The sequence below is a fragment of the Oryzias latipes genome, chromosome 5 (assembly GCF_002234675.1).
Source record: "Oryzias latipes chromosome 5, ASM223467v1".
Taxonomy (NCBI): Eukaryota; Metazoa; Chordata; class Actinopteri; order Beloniformes; family Adrianichthyidae; genus Oryzias; species Oryzias latipes.
The window spans coordinates 26,132,161-26,145,955 of record NC_019863.2 but is presented as its reverse complement, the minus strand read 5'-3'; the positions used below and the strand labels follow the sequence as shown (position 1 = coordinate 26,145,955).

General features: G+C 42.6%; 1 protein-coding gene across 2 annotated transcripts in view; it reads right to left on the bottom strand.

Moving 5' to 3' along the window:
- Positions 1-284: 284 nt before the first annotated feature.
- The window catches only part of LOC101156731 (rho GTPase-activating protein 39), a 32,257-nt gene continuing 18,746 nt past the window's right edge, over positions 285-13,795 (bottom strand). Inside the window, exons 3-10 of one of the 2 annotated variants that reach the window (XM_004069221.4) lie at positions 9,026-10,424; positions 6,380-7,022; positions 6,070-6,162; positions 3,451-3,524; positions 3,004-3,203; positions 2,232-2,323; positions 1,957-2,126; positions 285-1,715 (exon numbers count right to left, since the gene is read on the bottom strand). In XM_004069221.4, the coding sequence (XP_004069269.1) occupies positions 1,521-1,715; positions 1,957-2,126; positions 2,232-2,323; positions 3,004-3,203; positions 3,451-3,524; positions 6,070-6,162; positions 6,380-7,022; positions 9,026-10,424 (2,866 nt within the window). In that variant the 3' untranslated portion in view covers positions 285-1,520. Of the gene's footprint in view, positions 1,716-1,956; positions 2,127-2,231; positions 2,324-3,003; positions 3,204-3,450; positions 3,525-6,069; positions 6,163-6,355; positions 7,023-9,025; positions 10,425-13,795 lie in introns of both variants that reach the window. The other variant, XM_011475391.3, reaches the window with a different exon arrangement.

The window sequence follows — 13,795 nt, the reverse complement described above, 5'->3', positions numbered from 1 at the left end:
AGTAGAGTTTGTGGACTTTCCATTTTCAGCTAATAAATGTTCTACTAATGTGATGGGGCTACAGGCAGACGTTGGAACGTATGAACACATATAGAGCAAAGATTTTGCTTTTTTTTTAAGTGCAGTTTACATTAATTTCTCTTCTGGAATTTTTACTGAAAATCATGTTTTGAAAAATGTAGCCCAATAATCTTTTTGCTGTAGTTTTGGTTACCCTATAAATAAATTGACGGTCCTCCTTCTACAATCCCAATAGCAGTAATAACTAACCATGATTCCATACATTACAGTTGAAGAAACCTTTTATTTATGAATGACTGTCATGTTCAGATGGTAAACACAAAAAAGGCACACATGCACACACAACTCAAGAAGTGGTTTGATCTTTGCTAAATTTAAAAGAAAAGCTGTCACAGCAGAAGGAAATGTTATAGACAATCTTTGCTTTTTACATAAACAGTTACACCCTTTTATTGTTAGAACATACTTAATGAAGGTTAGTCTTGAATACACGCAAAATCTTTATTTACATTGCCAAAGCCTAAGATGTGATTAAAAAAATCTGTTTACATTCTCGCAGTGCTCAATAGTCAAACAAGCCTCAACTGTGACTACATGGGTTCAGTCAAAAATTTAACCACAGATCACGTACAGTCATTATATCCAAAACCCGTTTTTTTTTTACATAAGACCTGAGGCAAAAAAAATCAAGATGGAGATTAAAAACAATTTCAATTAAAATATATTGTACACAACAGAAAAACAGTATTATTGGTTAACTGACTTGACACAGACATCTATAACATGAAATATAATTAAAGTCAACACTCCCATCTAACTTCTATGGTTGTCTATATCTAAATTTGAGAAATATACCTATATATTTTATGAGTTGTGATGTTTCAGAAACAACAGTCATTAAAAATAGTTTGGGGCTCATATTCATATCTTCAATTGTTAACATAGACTTTGTACTTTTTAGGTCTTGCATTATGAAAAATAAAAAAATGATCAGCAAAACAGCACAAGCAAGCTTATTAATAAGATCATTACAAGAGCGGATCTTTTATATACAGTCGATTCTCTGTACATACAAAAAGAAGTGTATTTTATCCCAAAAGTGAATGGAATCAAAATGCTGGTTGTCAAAGTCCTACAATAGAAATTAAGATTTTTACCGAAATGAATTTTTCAAAATCCAATTACTTAATTTAAATTTTGTAATACCTATTCAGCTAGAAACGCAGGGTTAACATGCACTGTATGAAAAGAGATCCATTAAGGTGCACCAACTGGAAGCAGTCACTGTGAATTTAACTAACAAAACAGAGAAACCTAAGGTAAAACATCTTGTCTCACACCAAGAAAACTGGAGAGAATATTGAAAGTTCAAGTTTTTTTTTCATCCTTTTGTTTTAGAAGGTGAAATTTTCCACCCTGGCAATTTCCAGTGAAGCTATAACAAAGACAGTGTTTACGTATGATTGTAAATGTGTAGCGGCTGTGCGTGTTGACAGCGTTTACACCACCCCTTCAATAAAACTGGTGTCTAAGTGAACGATGAGCATTCTCAGGAAGGACATCTCCTTGCGTGTGTTTTCAAAGATGATCCGCGGATCGTCAGAATGGCATCGGAGGCAGTTGGGGGCCATCACCATGGCCAGATTGTTCACATCCATCTTGGTTATGGCAACGTTGGAGGGCTGAGCAAACACCTGGAAGTGTGAATGCAAGGAGAGAGAAAAAAAAAGCAATGAGAGTGCAGTCAAGCAGTTAAAACTTCCCTTTTTGTGACGCAGCTTCATTTTTTGTTCCTGATTTTTAATGCGAACACCTGGCTCTTTAAATATGTACTTATGTTTTAGTTTGGAGTGTTGAATTAATCGATTGGGGTTTTATATATAAATAAACTAGGGTAAAATAAAGTGAGCTTTGTGTGTGACAACACTTAATTACCTGCAGGAAGTGGATAAAATAGCACAGAACGAGCCTATTGAGCTCAGGCAGTAACTGGACCACGGTGATGGCCGCTACTGGGTCGTCACAGTTACTAATGCACTGGTTGTAGAAATCCATGGGGATGAGGGGCTCCTCCAGCTCACGATACCATAGCTTCATTAGGGAGGCTGCATGAGACGGAGGCATCGCTTTAATGTGCAGAATCATCATTTTACATATTTCTGTGCAACCCAAAAATAAAAAGATCATGATTGAAATGTATCCGTCTCTACCTGGAACATTGGGGTCGGAGAGGTTTTCAGGAATCCTCCACTGATCGACTTGGAGCTTCAGTGCATTCACTTCGTCAATGTCTCCAGGCACCCTGACAGATGAATAAAAACATTAGCAAAAAGTGGCCACAAGAGGGCCCTCTGCCTCTGTTTTTTTTCACATTCTCTGTTCACTTATGACATATTTCATTCCTTCAACAAAGTGCTGGCTAAAAGTACCTTGTAATCTATTTGAAGTACTTGAGTACAAAGTACTTGAGACAAAAAATAACAAAGCAAGCTACAGACAACCAAACGACACACTCAGGACAGGGAGATATCTCTCTCCACAGAGAAATTTCTAGACTTTCTGAAAAGGAACAGTTTTACAAACTAGTAGAAATGCTGCAGAATTAAATCCGTTGGAGAAGATCCTAAACAAACAGGAGGTTGAGAGGCTCCCGAGTGCTTGTAAGCGTTACCAGTAATGTAAACTCGTATCACGAAGCATCAAATTAAACAGTGCGGTGTTCAGACCCAAAGCAAAGCTGTGTTTGTTCTGTTTTCGTGTGCTATACACACAGAGGGCGTTTGAAAATAAAGGGATACAGAAGACCACACACACACACTTGTTTATATTCACTGCGAATACAGTTAAGTACACACACACACACACACACCCACACACACACACACGCATGCACTTTTTAACAACACCCTTCTAATTTTTTTCTGCAGCTCAGTTCTTTGCTCAAGCTGAAGCATGCCATTAGCTGAGCTAGGTCTGTCTTACCTGAAGATGCCCTCCGTCTGAGCCCCACCCAGAGCCAGGACATACTGGGACAGCTGAACCTGCACCCAGGGCAGTTTCCTGTCTGGGAAGAGCTCGTTTTGCCTTTCCATCACCTCCTCGAGCGAGCTGCCAAAAAGAGAGGGGGTGATGATGGCTCTTCTGCTGTGGTCGATCTCCTCCAAGGTGGGCTTACGTAGACCCTGCAGCAGGGGGGACAAGATTTAATGCCCAAGAATGCTAGATATTATGCTGCTAACCATAGACATGTCTGCAGCTGGACGACTATGACTAAGCCTTACATGTGACTGTTCTGGTGTACCTGTAATTATGTCTCCCCCTCTGACAATGTTCAAAATTACTCACAAAGGCCACTTATAAACTGAACTGTCCTTTTTTTTTTACTTTGCAAGATTGAACCTTTAGATTTCCTCTATTTTATTAGCTTACCTTTTTCCCACCAGTAATCGCCACCTTGAGCAGCTTCCGATGGCAAAACTTGGCGTATGTGCTGATAGAAAGACCTATAAAATGAAAAGAGAAAAATAATAAACTACACAGGAAACAATACACAAACCCTTATTATATCCTCAAAGGCTACAACTAAAACCCTTAAGCATCAGTCATTACTGAGCACAAAATAATAAATGATTTGAATTCTTTCCCATGAGCCGGGACAGCAATGTTTTTATTTCTCACAGATGTCAAACGATAGGCAGGCAGAGGCAGCTGTACAGAAATGTTTAGTGCGACTTTAGCACACAAGGATTACAGCAAACACAGATAAACTGTCAGGATCACAGGATATTTATTGCCGACGAAGACGAGATTTGGAGACATGATCCAGCTCATTCATCCAACCGGTGATTCATCAGCATGACTCTAAGACCTCAGGGGAGCACAAGCAGCACACACAGGTCCTGGCTGCTCGAAGCCATTACAGCGGAGCTAAGACCTCTTTTAGGAAAAGGTAACCAGAAAGGGGGGATTTTTCTCAGACTGGAAGCATCACATGAACCCAATTCAACCCAAAAGTCTTTATGTCAACGTCTGTGCATCAAAAGCCAACTTTCTAAAATTACCAGCAGATTTCTCTGCTGTGGTAACGTGAAACAAACATTGGCCTCTTTTGAGGTCCACTCTTTTGCCCTTTCCCTGCACCAGGAAGTTTCTTAGGAGAAATGTACTGATGGGATTTATAAAAATGACAAAGACTTTCCCGTGTGTTCCCTGATGTCAGTACGCTGTGATTTATAGCAAACAGGTGACTTCTTTGTAAGCTTGCTGCTGCTCCTAATCTGACTGTATTCTGACAATAATTACCGTATGTCTAATTAGACAAATCATCCCAATAATTTGCTGATTTTCTTAGCAAGGAAAGGCATTTTTTTCTCCTAGCAGAAAAGTCAATCTCTTAAGTGAAATCAAAGACAGCAAAACCCCTGTGCTGTAGTGAGAAGGACAGTTTGAAAGTTACCCGGGATCTATATTTACCTCCCTACTGATGCCCTGAAAACAGCCACAACCAGGCAACCAAAGCCTGGAGGAAATATGAGCTTATTAGGAGCTCGAGTGTACTGTAACAAGAACAGCATGACACCTGTCTATGCAAGGGACTGGAGCTAAGCTTATCAACAAAAACAGCTATTACGGGATGATGTAAAAGAGACAGCCTCTGTCCTCTTGGTTATTTATAAAACTACTGAAAAACAAGCCGCTCTCGCTCTCAACTCAGAAAAGCTTCACAGGCCAAACCAGGATAGACCTGACATGACACAAGGCTTCGAGTTTTAATGAGAGACGTGTTTGCTGCTCTGCTTAGACAAAATGAACACGTTCCAGCTTCTGCCCCTGCCAAACAACTGCCACTTATTGTTATTGGTTGAGGTCATTTTTAAAATGTTCAGTAGGCTTTTAGTCCAGCTCTTACTCAGGTCAAGTTCTTTTACAGCAAAACACTCATTCTGAGTCACAGGAGAGTAATACGCCAGGCCACTGCTGTGGTGACGGTTCTGGCCATATCAACAACAGAGCTGGCAGTGTGGTCTGGGTGATATTAGGACACATGTCGATGAGTCTTTTTAAAGGCCGCCTGACAAACAGGAGACAAAAGTGGAGGCCAACCGACGTCCATTGTGAAACCACACGACCTTCTGAAATTCTCATCCTACGTGTTTTTCCTGCTCGGATGTCTGTGAAACCCATTCCCAGTGTTTGGAAGTACATCAGCATGTACTTATCTGAAAAAGTGCAGTCATCAATTTTCCATCCCACTCACAGTGGTCTCTCTACAGGGAGCAATATGTTTGATATGGATTGCTTGAAGACTAAAGACAACTTCTGAAGAGAGGAAGATAAAACAAAACTAGAACCTCACCCTGGTTTTTATCTCAACAGATCGACCTATTCTAGTGGGAACCCTTTAAAGTCCCACTCCATTCATCTTTTGATCTGTTGTAAAAGTGTTTCCAGTGGTCGTTGAATTATGATTATGCTGTTTTTAGCCCAAATTAAAAATCCTGTATCATTTTCTAGAACAAAGTTAGTGCAGCGTGGCAGTAATTCATCCGAAATTCACCTCTTGAGTTGTGGGCGGGACTGTTGGTGCAGAAGTAAGCCTCCACTGATATCCCATCATCCCTTCGGGTACACTTTCCCCAGGTAACTTACAGCCCCTCACAACCCCAAGCTAACATTACTGGTGCAACAACAATGGGGAGTAAAATGGGAGCTCTTCAGTTTGGAGCCAGATTCCAGCTCAGACGAGGAAATTAAAGCTGTTAATAGATTCATTTGTCTGCGAGTGAATGCATCAGAATCAAACACCCCCGTTCTACTTGCTGCGTCACAATAGATGGTGCATCGTTTCATCTGCTATTGATTCATCCTGATTTGAATGAAGAAATACTCAGAAATGCAGTTTAAATCTGAAATTCTTTTACACATGTCTTCTATCATGAGAGAAATGCAACAAGAACGTGTAAAAAAAAAAGAAAATAAAAACAACCAAAGCCCAATTTTCATTGGAACATTTAAAAGTGGGGGAAAGCCCTGTTCTCAAAGACTTACCTTCATCTTCCTCTGTATTCTGTTTTCGCTTCTTTCTGGACTTTGAATTTTTCTTCATCTTCATTTCTTGCTGTTCCAAAATGAATTGTGTCACTGTGTTACAAAAAAAAGAAGAGCTATTATTTCTGTCTGTAGGACTCAGTTGGTTGTGTTACTGAACCAGGAAATGTACAATATGACAGTGAAACTTTGAAGAACAGTTGTAAGTTGAAAAAAGTAATAAATTGGACAGAAAAAAAAAACATTAAACAAGACAGGGAGGTACACAGAAAGAAAGATGACCCACCCTGTAGCTCAGTCTGAGACTCACATTTCTTGTCGCTGCTGGGCTCCGTGTGTCTCTGGATGTAACCCTCCAGATAGCAGCGGAACTTGGGTGACGGAGCGAAGAAGGCCAAGCTGACAGCCATCAGCTCCCAACCTGCTGCCAAGCTTCTAGGGCTTGCATTGGCTGTTGTTTGTCTTACCAGCTGCACGTAAAGCTCGTCCCGCAGCCCTGGCATGTCCCAGCACTTGGTGACAATGAGCAGGGCGCAGTGGCGGCGGTCAAGGCGCGATGGCCTGTCTCCCATGTAGGCCTGTACCAGCTTAAACATCTCACAGGCTTCCTTTCTGATGGCACGGTTGCTAGTAACCAGCATGGGCTTCTTTATGGATCCACGGTTCCAGGAAAGCATGTTGGCGATGGAGACGCGGCGGCGGAAGAGTCCTTGCGTGTGCATGTTGAGGTGCTTGCTGGCCCAGTCTTCCATGCCCATCTCAGAAGGCGGAGGCTGCCGCAGGGTGGCGTAGGAGAGCTGAAAGGCAGATCCTCCACCTCGTGCCCCTGCCCCATCACCGCCCTCTCTGTTTTCGTGGTTAACGGGGCGATGAGGTCCCAGTGAAGCAGTCCGGCCGTCCACCATACCTTTCTTTTTGCTCTCCAACTGAGCCTGCAGCTCTAGGGTGCCCGCCTGCAGGGGAAAAAGAGGTGAATATGAAAACGAGGAGAAACTAACACAATATGTAGGGAAGTGGAAGAAGCAAAAGTGCAGCATAGGCACCAACTGTGCATGTAGCTGCAGTTTTCAGTAGTTTTCAGTGTCACAGTAAGCGCTGGATTGCCTTGTGCCTACTATTCTCTCTCCTACAGTGCTGGGACTAGGGTGGTGGAGGGGGGACTGTTCCAGGATCTGCACATTCATTTTCTAATCCCAGAAGTGTAACAACGAAAAAAATCTCCTAAAGTCCTCCTGATCCCCAGCATCAGTGGGCACACAACCGCACAAAACTCCATACTTCTTCCTCCTCCAAAGCTTCATAGAAATGACTAAAGCCATTCTCCACATATGATCACTTTAACTTAAGTTGGAAAGTTAATTGTAATAAACAAAACCCTCATAAAAAAGAGAAATTAGTAACCTGACTAAGATGTACTAACAACACAGAGGAAAAAAACATATAATCCATGAAAATGAAAGCTCAACTTCAGCAAAACATAAAATGCACTAATAAGTCTGTGATGTTTTTATTTGGTTGGAGAGAATTTAGATTTGGTTAAATGGGTCAAAGGCCTTACTGATGCAGCGTGTGGTGATAATTCAGTCTTACTGTGGATTTGAACATCTCAGAGTGTGCAGGAGTGATGCAACAGCAGGTCTGAAAAACATTCCAGTACAGACTTAGGGGGCTCTCAACTGTGTTCCTTGTTATGTTTTTTTCGGAGCACAGCTGATAAGCTGCAGTACCAGCCTGCCTCCCTTCCTCCTCTGTTCTACTCTGCCAAACCTGGGCCATATGGACCGCAGCAGCCCTCCTTCCTGACCAAGTGAAGCCATGTCCTAAATCTCTCCGACTTGGCATGTGCCTTGCTGTCCAAGCAGAGAGCTGGCACGTGAGAATTCAGTGCCTGTAGTGCAGGGCAGATGGACGGAGGAAAGATTATGACAGCTATAGCTGAGACAGTGGTCATTATAGTCAGCCACATTTGGGCTGCTTACTGTTTAATGTCTTAGGAGCATTTACATTTCTGGGGTGTTTATCCTCAAGAGCTTCCGTCAGTCTGTTAAGTTTGGTGAATCAAACAAAGGCCTTTTGCACACTGCCAATGGACGTGATGGTTTTCTGAAACAGCAAAGTTTGCTAGAAATAAAATCCTGGATGCCAAAGGGTCTTGATGATGCAGATACCTCCAGATAATTTAGGCAATGGGTCAAAATGGAAAGCTAATTATGTTTGATATAATAAATTTTTCATACCAATTTAATTTGTTTATAAAGTGTCAGTTCCTAACCAAGGTTATCTTGAGGTGCCACAAAAACAACATCAAACACAATCTACACTGCATTCAGTACAGCTTTTAATTAGGACTACATTTTTTTGTGGGAAAAAAAATCATTGTAAATGAATGTAATTATTTAAGCAATCAAATCACCACAACGTTTGATAAATAAAGATCCCCCCCCAGATCCGCTCACTAAGCCCTCCCTGAAATCCTCTCTGGGGAGGCCTACATCACTTTGAAAGATCCTGGTGTGTCAATATTATTCAGAGTACTGGTTTACAAAGTTCATGAAGAAATAAATAATTAACACAAATAATTATATTAAACACAAGTGCATCATACAGTGTGTTGTGTATAAAGTTAATGTGTTGTGTTGTGACCCTTCTGGGCCACCGTAGCATCACCTAGACTTTGGTTCAGTAAACTAGATTAGAGACAACTATCAACAGCACTGAGATGTTTTTAATGTGCTGTCAACCTGGATTTAGACATCTTTTCAATCATCAGTGTTTTGATTTCACTAATCAAAGCACTGAAGTCTCACGCAAAGCTGAACTTAAACTTACAGGGGCAAAGTAAATACTGATTCATTTGAGAGACATTAAACCAGAATGAATGTGTTTAGACAATGGGAAAATAATTATTTTACTAATTTTCTGTTTCACACAACATAAAGGCTTAATAGAAGGTTACCTGTGAGGTTGGCCCTGGGGTCTCTGGTAATGACAAGCTTGCTTGGCTACTTATACTCATCTCCAAGGTGTCCACCTTTTCATATGTCCTTTTCTGCCTCCCTTGTATTTCCAGAGGGGTTAGAGCTGGGTTCCCATAGTTACATGTCCCCTTCTGAGAGCGGGAGGGCCCAGCAACATCTTCTCTTGATAGACATCTGCCTTTCGGTACTGCCCCCCCTGGTCCATACCACCTAAGTGAGTCTGCAGGGGATGGAGTCAGAGGTACAATCCCCTTCTCCTCCTTTTCTGGGTCCAGGCCTGCTCTGACCTCCCTCATGGTGTTGGAACGGCTAACAACCTCCTTCATTTCTGCCATGAGTCTCTCATTTAGGGCGCACAGCTCCCCACTGCTGCCTATTGAGCCCGGCCTACCTCCTCCAGCTACCACCCTCCTTCTGCTTTTTCTTCTCAGACTTGGGGAAGGCCCAGTGGAGTAGCCAGAGTCTTGATAGTTAGCAGTAGCTTGTGGAGTAGATGAGAAGTCCTGAGAAGCCTGGCTGCTCTGTCTGCTGTGTCGTGCATCCATGGCACGCTGTACAGTGGCCTCCAGGACTCGCCAGTTTTGTCTTTTATCCAGTGAACTTGGGCCAGGGGTCACTGTCTCTTTGTCCCTTAGCTGACCTCGAGACTGTTGCAAAGAGTGGGCTTGTGGCTGTGATTGGGTCGGAACAGTGTCTTGTCTGGGTGTAGGAGAAGGGGCATGTGTGGACACCAGAGAGTTGGAGGAGTTCCCCTGCTTGGGATCAATGTTAACCATGTGCTTGATGCACTCCAGGCCAGCTGGGCTGTAGTCAGAGGCAGAAGGATTTCTTCTGTGTCTAGGCCCTGAATGAGATACACCAGGGTGCTGGAGATACACAGGTTTGTGGAGACTCTGAGTGGCTGTCAAACGTGACAGAGATTGTCCATTGCACAGGTGTGCCCCCTCTACCTCCATGTCTGTAGGAGGTTCATCATATATTGGAATGTCTTTAACTGGCTCGTAATAGATCGGAGCAGTGAAGCCATACTGGGGTGAGATGGGGCGGGGTGTGCTCGTCTGTGACCTTTGAAGGATCGGGCTAGGATGGCTACTGTCTGGAGCCACCAAACAGAAGCTGCCATTGCTGGCTTTTCTCAGGTGATGGGTTTGGTGCATTTCCCCAGCTTCTTTGCCAGAAGGAGCAGTTTTATATCCCTGGCTGGAGGTCAGATGTCCTTCTTGGGTCTTATTGCAGGTGGGATTCAGGTTTAAGGCTTTGCTGTGTGCACCGAGCTGCTGTAAGGCTGGGTTGGGCTGGCTACGGTTCATGCTGTTCACTTTCACCAACATGGCTGCTTTCGATCCAGGTGCTGGTTGCCATCTTTGAGAGGTATCCCTAAAAAACATTAAAAGAAATGTGACTTTAATAATAAGCTATACAAAAATATGAACGTAGATTATTTTCCAAACATTTCACAGACATTAAAATAAACTTGGCTCAATTTTTAGTCAGTCATATAACAATGTTGTTAGAGCCACAAAACCATAACTCCAGATTGAACAGAGAATGTGTATTCAAGGACCTAATAATGCATGTGTATGTGTCATTCATGTGTCTTGCAAGTACAGTACAGTCTGTTATCTGTTGTAATATGAACCACAGATTTGCGATCAAACATTTGCCATGTGAATTAGTGAATGAAATCTGGACTGTATCCCAGTAGACCATTATGATGTGAACGAGAGACATCAGCCACGGTCAGCCATGTGAAGCAAAAAGTCGCCCCAAAAATCTTGACTCAACTCCAAAGGGCTTTTTTCCTCGTTTAGGTTGAATAACCAGATAAACATCAGAACCATCAGTCTGGTTCTAATCCCTGCCTTAGACAGCAATCTGCCATCAATCTGGTCACAGCGCTCTGGTCTGCTGCCCTCCACTTTGCTGTCGCCACCATAAACTTCTTCACAAGCTTGTTTTTTAAGTGATAAAAATAAATTTGCCTTGTTTGCCAAAGTTCTATGTCAACATCCTAACAGTAAGGCACACTATAGCTGCCCTATAATGGTATCCAACTACTGCATGTAAAACTTCTCTAAACTGAGTTTACCATCTTAAATGCTTATTAATTTGTTCTTTTTTTTTTTTTACTCAAAAACACTTAACTAGGTGAAAACGAATGGAAACAGGCTTACCTTCCAAAGAGTTCTAAACATCCAGTTCAGTAATTAATTATTTAGAACCAGCTCATCATTTTATAAACAAAAAGGTTAACACATGTAGCATTATAAGGGGTTCCTTTTACCAACAGCACTTTAGTAGAGTTGGGCTGTAACGGCAGGAAGAGGGAGGAGGGATTGATGTGGAAAGACTCCTCCTCTCCCCCACATCGCTGGAACAATGCTGAAATAATTCCCCAGAGGTCCCTCAAACCAACGGCAAACTTCCTTTATTCCTCAGAGCTACAGCTTGACCACACATCTTTCTTTGTCAGGATGCTGGCTGTGCCCCCCCTCTCAGGACTGAGTCACACTATCCCGGCAGTTTGAATGTAAACACACTCATGCTCAAGCAATTCAACAGGTTTACCATCCAGGCAAGCCTATTAACAGCTGGGTCTCAACCACCCAGAACAGCACACAACATGCTGATGATATAAAGCTCCCACAGTCCCCAACACACAATTTCCTACCTATTTGGCTCCCTGACAGACAACCACGTGCAAAGACAAACTCTGTTTGAGTTTATATGGCCGTCGGTTTGCAGTGGGCGGACAGCTGTGAAGCTGTGAAGACATAAAACCACTGTCTCTGATCTCTGGAACAGTACAAGCTTTCTCACTCTGGTCTTATCAAAGACGAAGAGGTGTGACACATGCAACAAATCGTTGCCACCTTGGAAGGCCAGACACAGCTCAGCAAGTGTTTGCCATGTCAGCAGCAGCTCACATAATTAAGATTTCACACATAAAACATCACAAACAAATCAGAGCTCTTTTATAGGGTTTCAATGGTAATGCAGTAGCTCATTAAATCAAGATTAAACAAATGATTTATTTGTTTCTTAATCTTTTTAAAAGGATTTCTGTTGGGTGGATGACAAACTTTATGAGGACTGACCCTGACTGAGCAGTGTCCATGACTTCCTGTCAGTGGAGGTCTTCTGGAGTGTTTCCCAACATTCAATGCAAACAGGAAATGCTTAATGCTTCATGTCAATACTGGGGTAGAAAATGGTTGCATTAAATGTTCCCATTCATATACAAGATATTTTGATATCCTTATGTCTGGGAAAACTAGAATGTTCTCCTTCATGTTTGATTTAAAGACCAACTTCAACGAAAATTGTGTTTTTAACATGTTCTTGTAATATTCTTCTCATGATGGAGGACATATATAAAGCAAATTAAGATTTAAATTTGTGTTTGAGTTTCTTTATTCAAATATGATTGAATTAGGAGCAGACAAAAAAAAGCAGTTTGAAAAGAAATCTTGTATTTGTTACGCATACTACCTAACAATTACCATCGGTAAGCCACATGCTCCCTGTACCGCTCTATTCCAATGCATCGACTTACAGATAAATGGATCCATCTACGTCTTCATTTTCTTAAACTAAGCTGGCATTTGGCACAAAACTGTACGGTTGGATAGCCCTGATATTATTTGCCATTTTTGTTGCACCACTAATGTTAGCTTGGGGTTGTGCAGGACTGTAATATAGTGGGAGAGAGTGTAAACAAAGGGATAATTGGAAATGAGTGATGGTTTACTTCTGCACCAAGGCTACGTTCACACTGCAGGCTGAAACGACCCAATTCCGAATTTTTTGCCCCTAAGCGGCCCAATTCCGATCTTTTCATGACAGTCTGAATGACACAGATCCGATCTTTTCAATTGCGACCCAGGCCCCGTGGGTTTGCCGTCCTGAATCCGAATTGTAGCCGTTCTTTTCAATTGCGACCGCCGTCTGACCGGCCAGGCGACTTGATTCCGAACTGTACGTCATCGACACGCAACAAACGTCATCATTTTGCGTTAAAGTAGGCGGGAACGAGAACGTAAACATCAACCATGGTGGACGATGCTGCTGAGAGCAGTCAGTGGAAGGGAAGCGAGATCCCCGATTGGATTAATATTTGGGCTGATCGCTCTTTTCAGGCCAAACTCCAGGGCTCTTATTGCAACTGGGCGGTTTTTGAAAAATTTTCCAGATAAATGGCAGAGCGTGGTGTTGAACCTTTACCGCGATAACTTTTTTTTCTTTCTCCCCTTTCCACCGTGCTCAGAAGCGCAGGGGACCCAGGCGATCCTCCTCCTCCTCCCTGTTCTGATCCTTAGATTCTCCAGAACGGGTTGATAAAGAGTCCATAGCATTTATTTTGGGGGAAACCTTCTTTTATTACCGTCCTCCGTAACACACAACATGAATGCGCGCCCACACTGCCCCCCCCCTATTCTCTATCGCGGCACGCGCTTGCACACACACACGGGGCGCGCGGGCCCAACACATACACATTTCCATTCCACAACAGTGGGTACAGACGATCCCGACTCCATTGCCTTCTTAAAATGAGAAGATTGTAATTGTGCTGCTCCTTCGTGAAAATAAATTTAATATTACAAAAAGAGCTCCGCTTTTGACAACACTGTTGTTGACATCTGCTCCGCAAACAAGTGACGTCGTTCACCGTTGAGTATTCTTCTGGCTTCTGCGCATGCGGGTCTCGTTTGGGTCGTGTCACGGTCACACTGGAGATCACAAAAGTT